Here is a 22,284-nt window from a genome sequence, read left to right as displayed (position 1 = left end):
TTGTCAATTTTAATTTATTCTGAACTAGTTGTTCAGGTTTTGATGTCGGAGTTTCACTTTTAATTCCACAGCAGATAGCCGAGATTTTAGGTCCACTCATTCAGAAGAAAGTAAGGTGTTTCACTCTTCTTTGATATTCAATTCTGCAAGTGTTTCTTGAATAACGTGCTGTGGTTTCTTGGTGTCTCTGATGTTTGAATAATTCTTTGCATTATAACTAGTGCAGTGTAACAGCATTATGGCTTACCTGCAATTGCTGGCTCAGTGCTGACTACAGCCCAGAGCATTTGTGGAATCCAGGCACATTGATTGTTCTTGCACCCCAGGCACTACTGGCCTTGCACGGGGAATTGATAAGCCATTATAGATCAAGAATTTCGTATTTGCAGATCTCTTCATGGCTTCCCACTGTGGGTACATGCTTTTTAGAATTTGCAGGGTAGTATCTTGGTATTTGTCCATGCTGGCTTATAAGGTCATAAGAAATAAGAGCAGAATTAGGCCATTCAGCCAGAATCTGCTACGCCATTCGATCACGGCTGACATGCTTCTCACCCCGATTTTCTTCGCTTCTCCCCATAACCCTTCAACCCAGTTAAAAATCTGTCTACCTCCTCGTCAAATTTATTCAGTGTCCAAGCATCCACCCCACTTTGGGATAGGGAATTCTACAGACTCACTATCCATTGGGAGAAGCAGTTTCTCAATTCTGTTTTAAATTTGCTACCCCTTATCCTAAGACCATGACCTCTCGTCCTTGAATGCCCCATGAGGGAGCATCTGCTCCAATTCTATTTTACCTATACCTTTTATCATCTTGAATAGCTCGATGTGATCTCCCTCATTTTTTAAAATTCCACAGAGTATAGATCTAAACTGTTCACAATTTCTCTTCATACAATAAACCCCTCATCTCTGGGATCAATCAGGGAAACCTCCTCTGAAATAACTCCAATGCCATCACATCCTTCCCCAAACAAGGGAGCCAAAACCGCGCACAATACTCTGGGTGTGGTCTCTTCTATGCCTTGTATAGTTGCAACACTACTTCCTTACCTTTATATTCTATTTCTTTAGTTATAAAAGCCTACATTCCATTCACTTTCCTTATTATTTGCAGTACATGCACGTTAGTTTTCTGTGACTTATGGACGAGGACACCCACATCCCTCTACATCAGAGTGCCCCGAAGTCTCTCCCCTTTTAGACAGTAGGTTATCTTCCCATTTTTCCAACCAAAATGCATGACCTCACACTTATCCACATTAAACTCCACCTGCCACATTTTGGCCCAAGCTCCAAACATATCTATATCCAATTGTAAGGTTATTTCCTCATTGCTATTTACTGTCTCGCCCACTTTTGTGTCATCTGCAAATTCAGCTATTCGATCCCTGTATCCAAGTCATTAATATAGATTGCAAATAGCTGGGGTCCAATGACTGAACCCTGTGGCACCCCACGAGTTACTTCTTGCCATCCAGAAAAAAACATTTATCCTGACTGTCTGTGTGTCTTCTTCCATCAGCTAGTCACCTATCCAGCTAATAAATTACACCTTATCCCATATGACGTAACCTTGTGAATTAAACTTCTGCATGATCAAACACCTTCTGGAAATCCAGATATATTACATCTGCAGGATTCCCATTATCCACTTTGCTGGTTATATCTTAAAGAACTCTAGCAAATTTGTCAAACATGATATGCCCTTCATAAAACCATACTGTCTCTGATAGAAAGTGTTTTGACTTTCCAAATGGTTCCTTGATAATCGATTCTAACTCTTTCCCAACAACAGATGTTAAACTAACTGGTCTGTAATTTCCCACACATTACTTCCCTCCCTTTTTGAATAGGGTATTTCAGTGGCATTTTTTCAATTCACTGGAACCTATTCTGGACGCTACTATCTCTGCTGCCACTTCCTTTAATAGCCGAGGATGCAGGCCATCTGGCCCAGGGGACTTGTCGGCGCTCAATCCAGAAGTTTGCTGAATACCTTTCCCTTACCATTGTTGATTGTTCTAAGTCTTATTCTTTCTATTGCCTCTGACTTGCACATCTCAATAGGAATGGTACTATTGTCCTTCACTGATAAAACTGAGGCAAAGTATGGATTTAACATCTCTGCCATTTTATTTAAAGTGTTCCCGACTATTAACACTCTGGTTTCATCTTGCAAGGGACCAACATTCACCTTCGTGGCTCTCTTCCCTTTTACATAGCTATAGGAGCTTTGGCTACCCTTTTTGATATTTGTGCTAGTTTTCTTTCATTGTTTATCTTGGCTCTTTTTATTTCTATTAGTATCTCTTTATTTATGTGTGAAAGTTTCCCAATCTTCCAGCCTGCCACTGGCCTTTGCAGTATGATATGCCTTAGTTTTTGACTCTATAATGTCCTGGACCTCCTTGTTTAGCTATGGATGTTTTTTACCCCCTTGTCAGCTTTCTTCCTCACTGGGACATATTTTAGGTGCAAGAAATGGAGTGGCTCCTTAAATAACCGCACCAGTTCATCCACTGTCTTATCTTTTAGCCTTCCTGCTCCATCTATCCAGGCCAAATCTGACCTCATGCCTACGTAATTCCCTTTAATTCTACAACACTACTGTGGGACTCCACTTCTTCACCCCCAAACTGAATTTTGAATTCTATCATACAATGGTCACTTCTCCCTCAAGGATCCTTAACTATGATGTCATCAATTAATCTATCTTCATTACACAATACCAACCAGGGAGCAGGCTGCCCTGGATTTGGTTCCACAACAAAATGCTACAAGAAATTATCTCTAATACAATCAATGAACTCTGCCTCCAGGCTAATCTTGCCAATTTTATTCTTCCAATCTACATGCATGTTAACATCGCTAATGATTATTGTCATGGCTTTCTTGCAATCGTCTAATATTTCCTGGTTTATACTGTGCCCCACTGCGGAACTACTGCATGGGGACCTATCGATACTTCTACCAAGTACTTCTTCCCTTTGCTTTTTCTTATTTCTATACAGGCAAATTCCATACCTGAGTCTCGTGTGCTTACGTCATTTCTCATTAAATGACTGATCTCCTCCTTCACCAGCGAAGCTGAACCACCTTCTTTTCCTTTCAATCTGTCTCTCCAAAATGCTGAGTAGCTTTCACTATTCAATTCCCACACCTGGACTCCTAGTAACCATGTCTCAGTAATTGCTACCAAATCATACCCTCTTGTTTCTATGTGTGCCATTAATTTGGTTTCGAATGTTTCATGCATTTATATACAAAGCTTTAAAATTTGTTCTACCAGTAAATTGCCCTGTTCTCTTCTCATTCCTTGATGCATGCACCCGTTCTGTCCCTCACCTTTATTATCTGGTAACCATCCACCATATTGCTAATCTGCACTCTTACCTTCTCCTTTAAGTTGGGTTTTCTAATTTCCCCTACAACTAAACCCATCCTCCCATCCCATTAAGTTTAAAGCCCTTAATGCTTCAATTTATATAGTAAATCTTTTTAGAAAAATTCCATAGTTATGAAAACTAGCTCAACAATTCTAACCACAAAGCATATTTCGTCTGTATCTGTTCTTGAAGTGGTCCGTGGATTCTCTAAGTTTCTAAATTACAAATTCTAGTTACGAATACAGAAACTCAATCAGAGTCCAAATTGGTCTTTTATATGTAGTCCAAATGTTTTTGTGTAACTTTTGGCTCCTCAGCTGTTAAGCTTGACATATTAAATCCACCTGGACTTTCTGTCCCACTGGTAAGCAAACCTGAATTATTTGCTTATCTGTATTGGACACATCCAAATCCAGAAACCATAGCTCCCTAAAATCTATGTGAACATGTAAAGAAGTCTGCTGTATCCCAAGTTACTTGACATTCTGACAAAATGTCTTTGATCATCCTTAACTGGCTATTAAAACACTGTATGTATAATTTTTTTTTTAATTCTCAGGTTGGGATGAGGGTTAGGGGGAAGAGGAGGGGAAAGGAAGAACTACAAAAAGTTTTCAAATATAAAAGATTCAAAAATCTTCAATTCCAATAAATCTCTTAGAACATTTCTCACAGCAAGTATTTGAGTCTACTCAGTCTTCTTGAATTCTCTTAGAAAATGGCAGTATTTTCCTATTTTCAAAATGGCAGTAATGGGATTCTCTGATTTTTATTTAAATTTAAATTCCAGCTTCGATTAGAGTTTTTCAGTCTTCAACATTATTTCCCCAGTCTGACTAGTTTGTTTTAACTTCAGAAACAGCTTTCTTGCAGCAACAAAGCAATTCTGCTTCTTGTATACAGGTCCAAACATTTCAATTTTTCTGGGGCTTTCCAATTTGTTTCCTTAAAGGCATATTTCATTAAAAGTTATACTCACTGCTCTACAACATTTTCTTCTCCTGTTTCTCTGCTGATTTTCTTTCACTGCTTAAGTATTTTATGGATTCTTTACATTTTGACTGTTTCAAAGCTTTAAACACCCGCCAGTCACATCATATTGATGAAACTGCTCTAAGAATCACTCATCAAAGCTGGGAGGCATAGTTTATTTAATAGGAACACACAGGTTGTTAAAATAAATATTTCAGCACAGGAAGTGCTTTCAATGCAAGTGCTACCTGCATACAAACTGGCTGGTAGGTGCGGTTGCAATCTTTTAAACAGTAGCTGGAGGTCTTAAAGATAAAGTTTCCTAAAGGTAAAGTACACATACAAAATCTTCCATCCAATTCTTTCCTTCTCCGAGCTGTCCTTTGTATTAGCTAGATAGCTTAACATCTGTGCAAGTGAAAATTCTAGAATCCTGCTAATAGGGATAGAGCACTTGAAAAAATCATATAACTAAGAAACATGGCACCATGGAAGGGAAATAATGCTTTACAAAACTATTAGGGTTTGGCTATCAGGGATAGACAAGAGAATCCAGCAAGGTGTATTATATTTCAACTTCCAAAAGGCATTTAAAAACGTATCACATAGGAAATTATTGCATAAGGTTAAGATCTTGGATGTGAAGGTATATATTAAGATTGTGTGACGACAACTGCTAATGAAACAGAAGACAATAATGGAATAAAAAAGATATTTTCACTTCAGCAGGTTAGAAAGGATCAATGGTTGCGCCTCGACTATTTATATTTTACTTCAAATCATTTTGGCTAAGTATTCAGTAAACAGCATTCAGATTTTCTGCTGTTACAAAGGTACAGTGAAGAAAATAGCTGCCAAGTTTACTCAAGTTAACATTATTCACTGACTATTCCTTCCATGACATGCTGCACCCTCAACAAAATGATAATTCCTCCTGATACCTCCAAACACAAATGTCAGTTACCTTCCCATCATCCAGGCTCAAAATATTCCTGTCAGCAACACAGCCACTGCACTTTTTCCAGCCTTGTACACTCTATGCAAGTTTTGATTTTAGGAAGGCCAGTGCCAAGTAAGATATTCAGCAATGCATTTAGAGCAAATGCACGATCCTGAATTACTTATTGCTATTTTAATTTTTCACTCCACTGTGACATTTGTCCTTCAGTTTCAACAAAGCTCAATACAAGTTCAAGGTCTCGTTTTGTTTTTATTCATTTTACAGTTTTCCTACCTCAATATGCTGTTTACAACTTAGAAATAACACTACTTTTTATTCTCTAGGGTACAGAAGAGCTGTACCTGAGCCACTGGAGGGGTATGTGGTGTGAGCTGGTATTTGGGACACGAATACCTTATTGGTACACAGCTGGTAAAGTGATGTGCACATCCTGGATCTAAGTACATTTCTTCCATTACACTCCTGATCCATGGGCACATCCTCCTCACGACATTTTCCCTGCATCATGCCCTTTTCTCCACTCACTTGCAACTATGTGCATCTCCTGTGAGCGCATCATTTGTTTTCAAACTTGTATGATTGTTGCCTCTTTCTGCCTTGCAGTATCACAAATTTATCAGTTAATTGCTCCTGCGTTTCCCAAATTGCTATGCTGTGCTGATTAAAAGCTGATCATCTTCTAGTTCTGATGGATGCTGTTTCAACTAAAATAGAGTCTATTACTCCCCACCATAGATGCTGCTTTACCTGCTCAGCATTTCCAACAATTTAGTTTTCTTAAATTAATGTGAAGAATTCTCCTTTTTCTATAAATTGCATTTGTAATGATTGAAGAGAACATCCTTACTTTGATTTTAAGCTTAACCTTATTATCTTCATCCTTCTCCAGAACCTGTCCGGGTTCCAATGGGGAACCAAGTGGTGTCTCAGCTTTTCTCTTTATGCTCGGCGGAACTCCAGACCCAGTGCTTGCAGAGTCTTTGGTAAGATGCTCCTCTTCCTGGGAAAGGAAAAAAAGGCATTTATGTAGTTCCTTACAAGGCCACAGAAACTTCTCAAACAAAAACAGAAACTTCTGAAAAAAAACTGGGACAGGCAGCATGTGTACAGACAAGACACAGTTAACGTTTCTGATCCAGTGACCATTTTTCAGAACCGTTCAGATGGAGGTCATTGAACTCCGAAATGTTAACTCTGTTTTGTCACCACAGATGCTGTCAGACATGCTGAGACTTCCCAGCAATTTCTTTTTTTGTTTCTGATTTCCAGTATCGATAGTTCTTTGGGGTTTTTATTGTTTTGTACAGAATCTTCTTAACTGCTTCTCAAAGTAGTACTTTTGAAATTCATTCATTTCTAAGATGAGAGGACATACTTCAGCCAATCTGTAGATAGCAAGATTCCAGGGGGGGGGGGGGGGGGGGAGAAAGGACGAAAGAAAGGACGAAAGAAAGGACGAAAGAAAGGACGAAAGAAAGGACGAAAGAAAGGACGAAAGAAAGGACGAAAGAAAGGACGAAAGAAAGGACGAAAGAAAGGACGAAAGAAAGGACGAAAGAAAGGACGAAAGAAAGGACGAAAGAAAGGACGAAAGAAAGGACGAAAGAAAGGACGAAAGAAAGGACGAAAGAAAGGACGAAAGAAAGGACGAAAGAAAGGACGAAAGAAAGAACGAAAGAACGAACGAAAGATGGATGACTAGCTATACTGTTGTTAAGCCGTGGTGATTGATGGATAAACATGGTGATGGGACTTTCTACATTAAATTTAACGGGCAGGAAGGCCAGATATCTAATCTGAAAGATGGCACACGAGACAATGCAACACTTAACCAGTACTAAACACAGCTATCAACCTAGGTTATGTGAAACATCTTGAGTAAGACCAATTCTGAGTCGCAGGGCCACTGCTAAACTAAGGTTGATCTCCCAGATGAAACTCATTATAGGTTTATAATTCTGCTGCTACACTGTAAGAAGGGAAGAACATCTTTCACAATTTCAGGGTGCCCCGAAGCACGTTATGACCAATGCAATTAGACTTCCAACATCACATACATTGACATTAATTTGCACTACAACTTCTTGGATGTGTGAACTGATCCTGTCACACACAACAAAATATTTGGGACTAACAGATTATCTCCTTAACCAATGACATTCAAGGACTGAAAAGAAATGGGACGAGTTAGAATAAAATTAGCAAACGGAAAGTAAAATAAACAAAGGAAAGACTGGATTAAGAAAGGAATTGAGAAATTGATTGCGTACTTGTTTTTTAAAAATAAAATTTCACTGATCCTCTACCCTCAGGAATTATTCCATAGTTTTAAATACTACAAACAGTGTTTCAATTGGCACCTGATGAACCAGCACACTCAATAAACTACCAAAACTGATATCAGATCTTGCCAATGTCCAAGTAGTCATCTGAGGGCGCAAGTGAGAAGTGCTGCTAAGTTTTCAGGCAAAGTTGCATTAAGTGATGTATGCTGTAAATAAAGTATAACAGTGATGTGTATACACTATTACATTTCTACTACTTTGTGTGTTTTTACATTGATTATGTGGACCTCTTGATCAACCAGTAGTACTCCTGGTCCCATAGGTGTTGTTAAAAAGAAATTCAGTGCGTTTCCATTCTAGATCAAGGAGATTAGTGGAAATGTAGGAACATAATTCTAGTTATTAAAAAGACAGTTGCACTCAATTACTAGCCCTAAGTTTAAGGCAAGTTTAACTGAATGTACAAATGGAGCAAATTTTTGAAGCTTCAGGCAGTTGAGAGAGATCCATCATTTTCACAGTGGACTGAGGAATGGTGAATTTATTTTTGCTAATGTAAAATACAACAGAGAACGGATGGCGACAGAAAAGGAAATAAAATTACAGGTAAATTATAGAAGATAACTTGGTAAAGAAAGATACAAAAGCCTAAAGATTTAACACTCACTTGATGAGGCCAATATTTAGAATTAATGTTTCATCTGATTAACTTTCCTTCGAAACCCGAAAATGAAAGGAAGAATTTCCAACATGGCTAATCAGAAGGCAGGAGACTTGGATGAAAAGTGGTTCTGTCAGAGAATACAAACTTCCCCAGCATTTTGTTTTGTAACATCAAGATTAACTTTTTAAAAAAATGAAGCTACATCCTGATGGCTTCATAGAACAGACATTTTTTTGTGAATGAGCATTACCTCAAATTTTTCAGCACTCATGCTAAAAAAAATGCTAACTTGTACTAGTAGTTTAGCCTGCAACCAAACCTACTTAAAGGATCAAACTTGCCTAATTAAGATTTTCAGCATCAGTAGGAGCTTCCTCAATCTTGATGGAAACAGTATTTATAATGACTTAATTTTCTGGAGGGAAGGAGATGAATGAGAATTAAACGGTTGAAAACACTGCACTTAAATTATGCCTGCTCTGATCCTGGAATAGAGGTGTTAATAAAGGAGACTCATTGCAAAAAAAGTAGATTTTTGACTGTTTTTAAATAATGTCCAATAAGTGTACAATTAGCTTATACATTGCAGTCAAAGTTGCTTCAGAGCAGCATTATGAAACATAACCTAGTAACAGACTTCAGAAGGAACAACTGACCAAATACATGGTTGAAGAGGGAATCTTTCACAACCCTTTTAAAAGGAAAGAGATGAAGGAAAACTCAGATCTTGGTGTCTAGACAACTGGGGAAGAGTTGGAACAAAGATGAGAATTTTGAATTGAAAATAATTAGAAGATGAGCCAATATTGTTTGTAGCAAATAATGTTGAAAGAGAGTTGAATCAGCATCAAAATTAATTGCTTGAAAATACTATTATTCGCTTACATTTGTCTGGAAGCCAGGCATTAATCCATGTATGCTTGCACTGCCTACAGTCTCTTGGCCACTCGTCCCCGTTTCAGGTATAATAATAGGATTTAGAACAGTCTTCTTTTCCTTCAAGTTGAGCACAAGACCTAGCTCTGGTAAAGGAAGGCAAGACGGTCTGCTGAGGCCAAACAAGGTATAGTACACGTCCACGGCATCACAGCGAAGTCGCCAGTCGTGGGAAGTTCCTTTAAGTGAATTAAGAATTATTGACGTTTTCCATTAATTACAGTACTGATTTTCAAAACGGACACATCACTTATTTCAAATGACATGTAAAAGACATAGAAACCTCAAGTAATGGCAGCACAATGATTCTGTGCATTGAGAGTGGGGCCTACTGCATAGATAAAAAATTTCCCACCTGCTGCTGAGATGTTTTCACAGCTAGGTTGTTGTGCAACACTGCAAAGCAGAATGGTGGGAGTCATACTTGTCTCCTATATTTTGAATCTAGTTACACGGTTGTCACCCCGTTAGCTAAATAAAAATGCACAAAAGTAATTTATTTTCTGAAGGTAGACTTTCATTTTTAATATTGGATATTTTTATATTGAAAATTATCTGCATCAAGCTTGTCAATAATTCTATTTCATATTTTAATTCTCTAATGATTTGAAGTTCTTATTAAGCAATTGTGAAAACATTGTTACAATGTAATAAATTGTGTGGGAGTTCAGTTATTAATATTAAATAAGGCAAATTTTAATAAAGTGGCAAGCAACATCCACAAAACACAAATGTCTGGCAATGGTATCAGAGATAATGGGAACTGCAGATGCTGGAGATTCCAAGATAATAAAATGTGAGGCTGGATGAACACAGCAGGCCAAGCAGCATCTCAGGCTCCTGAGATGCTGCTTGGCCTGTTGTGTTCATCCAGCCTCACATTTTATTGTCTGGCAATGGTCATGTCAAAGATATGGTAATACCACCGAACATCACATTTTGATGTTCAGCAGCATTACTATTGTTGAATATCCTGTCATTAACATCCTGGAGGTTACCACCGTCCAGAAACCAAATTGGACACATGAAAGAATACCATGGCAGGTCGGAAGTTACGAATTCTGCAGTGCGTAACTCTCATTCTATCTCCCCAATATCTGTCCATTACCATTATGGTCAGATAGCATTTGAAATATTGTGAGCAGTTTTGAGCCCCATATCTAAGGAAGGAATTGTTGGTCTTGGAGGACGTCCAAAGGAAGTTTACAAGGGCTTGTCATATGAGGGGCAGTTGAAGACTCTGGATGTGTACTCCATGGAGTTGGAGTCGCTGATGGCCCTCAACACCCAGTACGCATCTGTTGGCTTGCCATGGTGGCTGAAACACAATGGCCACAGCAGATGGCTATGTATTATTGCATGTCAGCTACAAGAAACTGAAATTCACAATATGCTGCTTCTGGCCACAGACAAGCAAGGCAATGAGCATACAACCAATTGTGCTTTGAAGAAAGAGGTGCCTTCAATTTGTTGAAACCTTCAAGTTGGCTCTGTTTGCGTCTCTCTGATAAAAGTGAATAAAAAAAGGCCAAGAAACTCAGCAGGATTAATACAGAACATAGAACAGTACAGCACAATACAGGCCCACGGTGTTGTGCCGACCTATCTATTATCCTACTAAGATCAATCTACGCTGCATTCCCTACATTTTACTATCCTCCAAGTGCCTATCCAACAGTGGTTTATCTAAAGTACCTGACTTCTGTACCATTGCCAGCAGCATATCACACACATCCATTACTCTGAGTAATGAACCTTCCTATGACATGTCCCCTATACCTTCCTCCAATCACCTTAAAATTACAGCCCCTTGTAAAAGTAATTTCCACCCTGGGAAAAAGTCTCTAACTATCCACTGTATCTACGCCTCTCATCATCTTGTACACCTCTATCAAGGCACCTCTTATCCTTCTTTTCTCCAATGATAAAAGCCCTAGCTCCCTCAGCCTTTCCTCATAAGACCTGCCATCCAGTCCAGGCAACATGCTGGTAAATCTCGTCTGCACCCTCTCTAAAGCTTCTACATCTTTCCTGTAATGAGGTGACCAGAACTGAACTCAATATTCCAAGTGTGGTCTAACCAGAGTTTTATAGAGCTGCAGCATTACCTCATGGCTCTTAAACTCAATTCCCTTCCCAATGAAAGCCTCCAACACACCATATGCCTTCTTTCCAACCCTATGAACCTGGGTAGCAACTTTGAGGGATCTATGGACATGGACACCAAGATCACACTGTTCCTCCACACTGCCAAGAATCCTGACATTAACCCTGTATTCAAATTCGAACTTCCAAAATGAATCACTTCACATTTTTCTGGGTTGAATTCCATCTGCCACTTCTTTGTCCAGTTCTGCATCCTGTCAATGTCCCGTTGCAACCTACAACAGCTCTCCACAACTCAACCAACCATCGTGTCATCGGCAAACTTACGAACCCACCCTTCCACTTCCTCATCCAAATCATTTATAAAGATCACAAACAGCAGAGATCCCAGAACAGATCCCTGCGGAGCACCACTGGTCATTAAGCTCCAAGCTGAATATTTTCCATCTATTACCTCGCTCTGTCTTCTATTGGACGGCAAGTTTTGTATCCAGACAGCCAAATTTCCCTGAATCCCATGCCTCCTAACTTTCTGAATGAGCCTACCATGTGGAACCTTATCGAATGCCTTCCTAAAATCCATATAACACCACATTCACTGCTCTGCCTTCAATGTGTTTTGTCACATCCTCAAAGAATTCAAGGCGGCTTGTGAGGCATGGCCTGTCCCTCACAAAGCCATGCTGACTATTTCTAATCAAACTGCGATTTTACAAATAATCATGAATACAATCTCTCAGAATCCTCACCAATAATATGCCCACCACAGAAGACAGACTGACCGGTCTGTAATTCCCAGGATTATCGCTATTCCCTTTCTTGAGCAAGGGAATGATTTGCCACCCTCCAATAATCTGGTATTACTAAAGTGGATAGTGAGGATGCAAAGATCATTGCCAAAGAGGCAGCAATATCTTCCCTTGCTTACCGTTTGAACCTTGGGTATATCCCATCTGGCCCAGGGGGCTTATCTATCCTCATGTTTTTCAAAATTTCTAGCACATCCTCCTTCCTAACATTAACCTGTTTGCACATATCTGCCTGTTTCATGCTGTCCTCACAAACGACAAGTTCCCTCTCACTGCTTCAATATTCACCAAAATGTATTCAGTAAGGACCACCCAACCTCCTCTGACTCCGCATACAGGTTTCCCCCACTATCCCTGATAGGCCGTTCCCTCACTCTGGACATCCTCTTGATGTTGTTCAAGACGACTGATAAATCCATTTAAGAACAACACACTGCGCAGCATCTGCCAAAGCACTTTCTTTGGACTTTTGAAACAACTACAGAAAACACAACAAAATAGCAAGGGCCAGAATTCAACTAGCAATTCAGTTCTAAGTAGCTGCTGATTCTTTTATGCAGTGCTTGAGGGGATTTCTTCCTGATACTTGAACATCTTCAAGCATGCAACCTTGAAGAGGAACCTGGCTGCAAAATGACAACATATCATAAGGTCAGCTTCACGAGTTGACTAGCATTACCTTTCTGCTTTGCATAATTCCAAAAGGCCTTCAGTGTATTCACGTAAAAACCTGCAAAATGGCCTTCAGTATGCTTTATGTCACAAATGTACTTGATTCCAGAACTCTAAAGCCACTACTTAATGCAACTTCTTGCCCCATTATTTCACAGCAACAGCTAGGAAAATTAACTGAAATGACAAAGAAGTTCAATTTCCTACGATAATAAAAATTATATTTCAACAACTCCCAATATGTGAAATCATGCATTACAATTTAGCAAAATACATTTTTAGTTGGATTGTTTTGACTTCCATTTTCAACATGGAACTGAACTTCAACTGCGATAAATTAAAGAATCAAAGCCTCTTGTATGCATTAATATTTCCAAAACAACTTTAATCAATGACAAACAGCAAATTCTCAGCTTTAGAATTTATCAAAATTGGGTATATATAGACGTTGAAGCTGAGGACATGCTCTAGTGTAATCAATATCTATGCAGCATGCAGGGAAAGAATAAATTGCCAGCAGTCTCCCAATAACCTTTACAGGCTCATTAAATCTTCAACAATAAATTAACAAAGCAAAACAAAAATCAATTTCATTGCAAGAACATACTATAAAATAATGAAGTTTCTCTGAAAGGCTCTATTCATTAGCCAAGTGTTGTGAAACAGTGCATTAGTAATGCTGGAAAACTTTGTGCAGTAATAATCACAGCACAGATCAAGAGGCCCCTGATAAATCCCAGCTGGCCCACTTATTCTGAACAGAATGAGACCCCATAGCCCCATGTATAGGATAACCAAAAGTCTGGATTGTGTTACAAGGCAGAAACACTTCAAGGAAATTGAGATGGTCACAAACTTTAAACTAGACCATTATGTCATTAGCTTAACTCCAAGATACATTATTTGAAATATGCTCCAAAACAGTTCTTTGTAACTCATATGCATAGTTATAACAGTATTCCCTCTCCACTTTTATGAAACAGCGTTTCCTTACATTAGCCTATCCCCATTATACCTTCAGCCAAGTTCCACAAATACAACATTTGGTCTACCTATTAAGTCAATGGCCCGAAGAGCCTTTCTTGTCTTTGTTTTTGAAATGCAAGGTTCATTGGTAAAGTTAGCATTTATTGCCTGTTTCCCCACTTGTTTCAAGAAGTTGGTGAGCTTTGACTTTTTTGGATTGGAGTTCCAAGATTTTAACCCAGTGTAGGAAAAGCAATTTTCAAGTCAACATGGTGTGAGATTCGAGCTAAATTTGCGGATAATTGCATTCAAGGTTTCTAATTTCCTGTCTGTCTAGGTTGTCGAGGTTTTTAGTTTGTAAAGTGCTGTTGATGAGTCGTCACAGCTCAATTAAGATATATGCACTACTGTAAGGTTGTGCAGGAAGTAAATGTACAGGGTGGTTGGAGATCAACAAATTAAGTGGGCTACGTAGTCAGGAATGGCATGCTGCTTGGGTTTTGTGCAAGTTGTAGTCAACAAAATGAGAAGAGTATTCCATCATACTTCTGAATTGCAAGTTGTAGACAGTGGGCAGGTTTTGGATAGTTTAGGCCATGTCTCGTATCTGTTCCTGCCACAGTATTTCTATAGGTGGCCAAGTTCTAGTCTAGTCATTAGTACCTCCAAGGATTTCAATGGCATAGGAATTCAATGATGGTAATGCCACAGGAAGATGGTTGGAGACAGTCATTGCCAGGCATTTATGTGGTGCAAATACTACTCACCGCTTATCAATCTAAGACTGAACATTATTCAAATCTTGCTGCAGGCAAGACGGATTGTTTCAGTATCTGAAAATTTGCAAAAAGGTAGTCAACACTGAAATTATCAATGAATATCCCCACTTCTAACTTTATGTTCAAGTGAAGGTAATTGATAAAATAGTTGGGCTGAAGGTGCTGCCCTGAGGAACTCCAGAACTGATTTCCTTGGTATTCTCAATAACTCCAAATGTAAAAGGGCTCCTTAATGCCATAGTTGTTTAAGCAACGCTTTGATGTCAAGAGCAGTTGACCTCATACTACCTCTGGACTTCAGCTCTTTTGTCCAAGCCTAGAACAAGGCCATAAAGAGGTCAGAAGGTGGGTTGGCCTGGTAAAACCCAAATTGGGAATCAATAAACAGGTTACTGTTGTGTTAACGCCATTTGATAGCACCATAGGAGCAAAGTGATTAAAGGTCTTGTACTGAGTGTAAACCATTAGGTCAGTAATTGGCCAAGTTAGATTTATCCTGCTTTTTTGCAGGCAGGCACACAAAGTTTCTACATTACAGGGTAAATGTCAGTGTTGGAACAGCTTAGTTTGAAGCTCAGCCAACTCTAGAACACGTCTTCAGTATTTATGCCAAAATGTTGCCTCAGTTGATGGTTTCTGCAATATCCAATGCCTTCAGTTATTTTTAATACATGGAGTGAATCAAACTGTCCGAAGAGACAGATTTGAGACTACGAGGTCCTCAGGGGGTGGGAGAGATGGATCAACTTGACAATCCTGGCTGAAGATGGATGAATATGCCTTGTTTTCTGCACTGATTTGCTGGGCTCATCTACATTTGCAGTTTGGGATATTGGTGGAATAGACGCCTAATTGTTCACCACCATTCATGACTGGATGTGGCAAAACTATGAAACTTAGACTGGACCTGCTGTTTGTGAAATTGCTTGGCTCTATTATATAATATTTCTACTGTCTGACATGTATGCTTCAACAGAATGACTTGTTGTGCTCAACATGGATGAGTGCAGATTCATCAGCTGAGGGGGGAGTGGCATGTAGTAATCAGCAGGTTTCCATACCCATGTTTGACCCATACAAGACTTCATGGACTTCTGAGTCAACGCTGAGGAATGCTGCAGCTACCCCCTTCCAACTGCACGCTACTGTACCACCACTTCTGCTGGGTCTGTCACATTGAACAAAATTTAGATGATGCACTGAAGGTATCAAGGGCCTGCAAAGTACAGAGTCACAATCTCCATATTTAGCCGTGCCTGTCCATGTTCTTAGCATGCTTTGTCACACTCTACTTCAATGAAGAGTTGATTTCCTGGCTTAATGGTAATGGTAGATTGGGGGATATCCAGCCACAAAGTTATGGATTGTAATTAAATACAATGTTGATAGCCCCGACAGGACCTCAGGAGTGCCCAATTTTGAGCTGCTATTCCTGTTCCAAGTCTATCTAATTTAGCACAGAGATAATGCCTCAGCAGACACTGGAGTGTATGCTCAATATGAAAGATCTTTGGCTTCACAAATTCTGCCTGGTTGTCACTCCTACCATGTGGCAGGTAGATTGGTGATAGTGTGCTCAAGGATGTTCTTCCCTCATATTGGTTTTCTCACCAGCCACAGCACGCCAAGTGAATATCAGGACTCATGCAGCTCGGTCAATAGTGGCTGCTGTGAGCTACTGCTGGTGACTGTGCTCACTAAAGATTGCGCAATGCTCAGTAGCCAGCACAACTTCAAGTACTGAATTGTCTATACCCAAACACAGCAAGACTTTGACAATAACTAAGCTTTGGCCAACAAGTAGCAAATAACAGGCTCCTGCCTGCATTAAAAGAATTAAGCCATCATCATCACTGCTGAAGTCCCCAGTTCCCACTATCAATGTATACCACAGTGCTGACACCACTACTGGAGCTATCCTGCTAGTGACCAAAAGTTAATCATGAAAAGTCTGTCATGGGAGCTGGACAGGATCTGCAGTTGTCGTTTCCAGCACTTAAGTTGATGCTAAGTGGTTGCTTTGATTTTAAGCCTAGAAGTAATCATGAACATCACTTTGCACAGGCCCCAGCAATATCATTTAGGTTTTCAACAGAGGAAAGGACCATTTCTCCGTGGTTCCTCTAAATTGCTTTTCTTCCTCCAGAGGCAAAAAGTTTCAAGCAGAGCACAGCAAGTCTGCTGTCAGTTGGTATAGTTCCCTAGCAGAAAGTGAGGAGAACTATCAAAAGAAAAGCCAAGTTGCAGAAGAAGCTTGGAACTTCACATTCAAGAAATACTACTAAACACCGAGGCCATTTTTCATATTGTCCAAGTTTTCGAGGTCTTCAACTTTTAATTACTGATAGAGATCTTCATAACCCAAAGCAGTTTCAATCGTAAAAAATGGCCAATCAACTGAGAATTTGGGTGCTCTTGGACGTCACAAACTAGATGATGCATTACTGGAGAAAGTCAAATCAGTTGGGTTCATGAACAGACAGTCTATGATTTTTCTGCAGTTGCAATACTTACTGCATCAGGACCACAACATTGGCTCCTTGTGAAGTGCATATATACGCCTGTCATCTATTTCTCCGAAACAGCAAACACCAACTTGTAACCTATCAGTATCCACACTGAACGGATGATTGCCCACCATTTCTGTGACCTTACACACCTTCCCTTTCCCTCCAATCAGCATTTGAAAGCAGCTCCCTCTTCAGTTCTCTGGTGTACTCCTCAGTCAGCCCCAACACCACTCCCTGCTTTCCTCCCTCTAACGTCCCTTCTGCACAGTTGAGTGCAAGCAAAGTAGTTTAAGCAAGAGACTTCTTAACTCCTCTTTCATCATCCAAGGCTCGAAGCACTCCTTCCGAATAAAACAGCAATTTACTTGTACTTCTTTCAGCGTATGATATCGTGCTTCCTTATTATGGGGTCTCCTATGACTGCTTTGCACAACACCTCAGGTCCAACAAGCATGACTAGGGTCATGTCCATCGTCATTTCAATTTTCCACCTTACTCCCATTCTGACCTCAGCCTGCTGCAATGCTCTAAAGGAATATCAACAAAATCTCAAGGAATAGGGCCTCACCTTTTGACTTGAGACTCTTTAGCTTCTGGATTCAGTGCTATATTTAACAATTCTAGATCATAACATTTCTCTCCATTTTGTTTATTTTTTTTCCAGCTAGTTCATCGTTTCTTGTTTCATTATTTGTTCACTTTGCATATGGACAATTACTATTCAGCCTTCTAAACTTCACGTAGGTTGCACTGTTTGTTTACTCATTACAATAAATCCTTTTGTCATTTAATTACTCCTGCCCTCAATCCTATTACAGGCATCCCTATTTGTTCAAAACTGTTTAATTTCTACTTTTCCTCAGTTACGATGAAGGTTCAATTTCAACCTGAAACATTAACTCAGTTTCTCTCCACAGATCCTGCCTGATCCACTGACTGGTCTGCACATTTTCTCAAACTTATGCATATTTTATCATATAATTATTTTCATTGGACATGTACGTCTAGCACCCATTAAATGCTGTCTTTCCCTCCTATGCATAACCACTCGATAGGTTTGGATTATCACTGATGCATTCTGGAACTATTTCTCACAAGGAGCCTCAAATTTAATTTATTAATTTAGCATCAATTACTGAGCTTAGTTGTATAAAAATCATGTCAAAATGGTGGAATAAAGGTATGTTGTCCTTTTACCACTTCTAGAACATAGAACACAGAACACTACAGTGCAGTAGAGGTCCTTCGGCCCTCGAAGTTGCGCCACCCTGTGAAACCGAACTGTAGCCCATCTAACCTACACTATTCCACTATTAACCATATGTTTATCCAATGGCCATTTAAATGCCCTTAAACTTGGCGAGTCTACTACTTCTAATGCAACATTTTATTACTTCAGATCAATTTTATTTTTTAAAAATCTGAACATTGAAAATATTTTGCACAAACAAAACTACTGTTATTTGCCAATTTCTGTCCCATGGACCACGGCACCACACAAATTTCTAATGCAAGTATTTCAAATATTTCAGAATAATGACAACTTATTGCAGCACAGGCTTAACCTTCATACTGAGCAAATTTGATACACATCTATGAAGCCTGAATTCTCAGATGTGAATTTCAATTATAACATAATCAAAGGACAAACAGCAAAAAAAAACTGGGAAATATTCAAAGGAAATAAGTAAAAAGAAAATCAACAGGAGTACACCACAAGATGTGTTATTGCTGAGGTCTAACTAAAGATCTTTTCAAAATGGAGGATCTTAAACATTTGGTTCAACACTGAACGCCACCCGTCTAACAAAATACTCCAAGATTTTTCTTCCACCTGTCCTAACTGTTGTGCCGGGCCTGGCAGAAGAACAAAATAATTTTTAAAATTGTGGAAGACTGTACGTATTGTTATCTTTCAGCTTATGGTTTTCTTTCAATTGCCTTCCTGCCGTGGTTAAGAAACACTGAGATAAAACAATTTTAACAGGTGGGAACAGTCACGTGACTCAAAGATGGAAGCAATTACTTTAGCTTATAATCAGATTGGTTGTAACAGCCGTCATAAACACTAGAATTAGTCTGACAAACCCGAAGTCCATTTCAAGTGTAAACAGAATCACCATCTGTCTTGGGTTGAGATATTTTCTGAATTACAATGAAATCTCACAGGCATAATATAAAACCATATCGCTGTAATTATTGCAACTACAATGGACGGTCATTTATAATCAAAGGTTTTTATACAACCAAACTACTGAAAATTTGGGTCAATTTGCCACCTGAGTATATGGCTACACACAGCAGCTTCTCTGGGTGAATATTAAACATTTATATAGCAACTAGAATACAAAAATGATTCTTATTAACAATTAACATCTTTTTACAAAAGGTGCAGCCTATCATGCCTGCCTTCCAAAACAACATTTATACAAACCCTTTTATTTTCAATCTGTTCCTAAAAAGTGATAATAAAGTTGTTTCTACTTTTAAGTTAAGCCAGGCATTACAAAAAATTAAAACCCATTCTTTGCTACATCTCTTATTATAATTTTGTGCGGATCTGAAACCATTAACTACATCAAATATTTCATTCTAAAGTCGAACAGACTTCGAAGCAACTGTGTCCTTCAATTTGCAGGTCTCTACACAAAAAGAAAAAACATCTGGAGCAGACTTTCATAACAATAAGATACCAATAAATAAATCAGAGCTTCTGGTGCCCTAATGATTGACCTTTTTATTGAGCACATCAGATATCATAGTTAAGAGTAAAAAATACAAATACATCTCACCCCCACAGCATGAAATAAGCACATTTACGGCAGCTGTAGAAATAATTTGTCTGAAAGTAAGTCTGCACGAGAAAAGCAGGTCTAACAACATAATTCTCATAAAATACTCAGAAATTTAAAGACCAACAACAATAAGTTGCCAAACACTGAAGGAAAGATTTAAGAACAGCCTGTCACTGCCTTTAATTTTCCACTGACACCACTGTCCTGAGCCTTAAAATGGTGCAAAAAGCCACAAAGAACACAAAATTGAAAAAGTGTGGTTGTATTATGTACAACTAATTGTTTTAGTTGGATTTTTGAGGCTTAGAAACAGTAATTCTCAAAGTACACCTATGTGTGAATTAGTGGATAGATCCGCAAACTACTTAACCTATAAAAAAATCAGAAACTGCAACAAAAATTTCAGCCACCATTTCATGCATGATTTTCAAATACAGTTTACTAATGCACACACTTGACTTCAATTTAGCATAGAATAAGCAGAATAGTACTGAACAAGCATAACAGATTACAAATTAACATAAAATGTATGAAGCATTCCCAATGGAATTAAAATCAAAAAATGCTTTAAGTATACAAATCATATGTTTTATTTATATTTTAACTAGTACGTTATATAATTTGGTTAAAAATAAAAACCATGACAGAGAGTCTCACTTAAGAGACTTTCAATTTACCTGAGTTCATTAGTTTCCACAGCTGGTCCACCAGGGCCTCACTGCACAGTGGAGAATCTGTACTCTTGGTGAAAGGTGGGTTTTTGTTGAGCATACTCAAAACCTTATGCCTGTCATGTATAAAACAACAGAATTGTATGAAAGGGAACAAATCTTAATGAGCCTATTCTGCAAGCATATTAGTGAAAAATGTTGTATATAACAAAACAGATTATTATTAAAGTCAGTTAAACCTGGCATTTAGTTGAGAGGTCCACTATCTTTGATTGTAGCAGTACCACCACTTTCTTGGTGCATTACTTGCTATTAACCAAGACCAACACCCCACATTGTATGTCTACATTAAAACTGTTACAAGCATTCAGTCTCTCCACCACCAATGCTTGATACACAATGCTGCTACTATTTACAAGATGCACTGCAGAAATTCACTAAACATCTGCACACTACTCCTTCCACTTTCATCTAGAAGCACAAGGACAGCAAATACATGGGAATACCACCATCTGCAAGACACTCTCTATCCTGACCTGGAAATATATTACTGTTCCTTCAATATCACTGGGTCAAAATCTTGGAATTCCCTTCCTAGGGGCATTGTCGGTACCTACAGCTCATGGGCTGCAGCAGATCAAGAAGGTAACAAACTAGCACCTTCAAAAGGGCATCAAGAGACAAGCAATAAATACTGGCCAGCCAGTGACACATACATCCCATGCGTGAATAAACAAAAAATTCTTTAAGTCCACTTTTGGTTTGTTATACATTTCTTTTTAAAAGTACTTTTTGCTTGAGAAGTTAATTTCACTGTCTCAAAACATTCGTTGTAGATAAACATTTGATCTCTATGTTCTTTAACCCTTTTAATAAATTAAAACTAGTATTTTTAGAGAATTAACTGGGAATCCTTCGCATTTATCTTGGGTTTCTGTTTTTATCGTGGAACTAGAATGAAAGTCTAACACAACACTACACTAGAGCTTTTATTGGGAAAAAAAATCCAAAACAGACTTTACTAATTAATCAACTTAGCTTCTGTAGGCATAAAAGCATATCTGGCCTGACTTACTAATGCTGAACGCTTTATATGAATCAACTAGGTTAAGAAATACAGTTCAGAAAATGATGGGGGCAAGCCAAATAAACAAAAGTCTCAATTTTTCAAACGAAAAAGCCAAATATATATTTGAGCAAAGTCCAAAAGATGCTTTCATTGGAAGCAAAGAGCTTGGCTCTTCTCTTGGCAAATGATTTCATCAAAATGCTTAAAATCTATCACATTTGTATCAAAACATCATATTTTCCAAAGAAAGCTTGCTTTCAATTCCTCTTGGGCATCAGAAAGAAAATGGTAAAACAGAACAGCACATTTTTTTTTTGAGTGAAGCTCATCGTGAGCACCTAATGTTAAAACAAAATCCAAAGCTATTATTTTTATTACAAAATGCATGTTTTAAAAGATGCTGCGTCCATGCATGACTTTTTCTCTATTCTTTCCCATTTTGTCTGCCTTTGCCTCTCAAGAGTATAAGGCCACAAGAAATAGGAAAAGGAATAAGATGTTCATCTCCTCGAGCCTGGACTGACATTCAATAGAATCATGGCTGAATCGATGTTTCTTTTGTCCATTTCTGTGTTTTCCCCATAACTCTTGATTCCTCTAAATGATATAAAGGATCTCAGCCTTAAATATATACAAAGTCTCTGCCACCACAATTCTTTGTGGCAAGGAGTTCCAAAGACACACAAACCTCAGAAGA

The 22,284-nt window shown here is 38.6% G+C and overlaps 1 protein-coding gene across 3 annotated transcripts in view; it reads right to left on the bottom strand.

Moving 5' to 3' along the window:
• taf2 (TAF2 RNA polymerase II, TATA box binding protein (TBP)-associated factor) overlaps positions 1 to 22,284 on the bottom strand; it is a 97,727-nt gene that overhangs the window by 6,929 nt on the left and 68,514 nt on the right. For 2 of the 3 annotated variants that reach the window (XM_048528915.2, XM_048528913.2), the window contains exons 22-24: positions 20,525 to 20,634; positions 9,160 to 9,389; positions 6,173 to 6,325 (exon numbers count right to left, since the gene is read on the bottom strand). In XM_048528915.2, coding sequence (XP_048384872.1) covers positions 6,173 to 6,325; positions 9,160 to 9,389; positions 20,525 to 20,634 — 493 coding nt within the window. Of the gene's footprint in view, positions 1 to 247; positions 468 to 6,172; positions 6,326 to 9,159; positions 9,390 to 20,524; positions 20,635 to 22,284 lie in introns of all 3 variants that reach the window. The other variant, XR_009445727.1, reaches the window with a different exon arrangement.

The sequence above is a fragment of the Stegostoma tigrinum genome, chromosome 5, assembly GCF_030684315.1.
Source record: "Stegostoma tigrinum isolate sSteTig4 chromosome 5, sSteTig4.hap1, whole genome shotgun sequence".
NCBI lineage: Eukaryota > Metazoa > Chordata > Chondrichthyes > Orectolobiformes > Stegostomatidae > Stegostoma > Stegostoma tigrinum.
The sequence above is the reverse complement of the archived record's forward strand: the minus strand, read 5'-3'. Positions and strand labels throughout refer to the sequence as shown.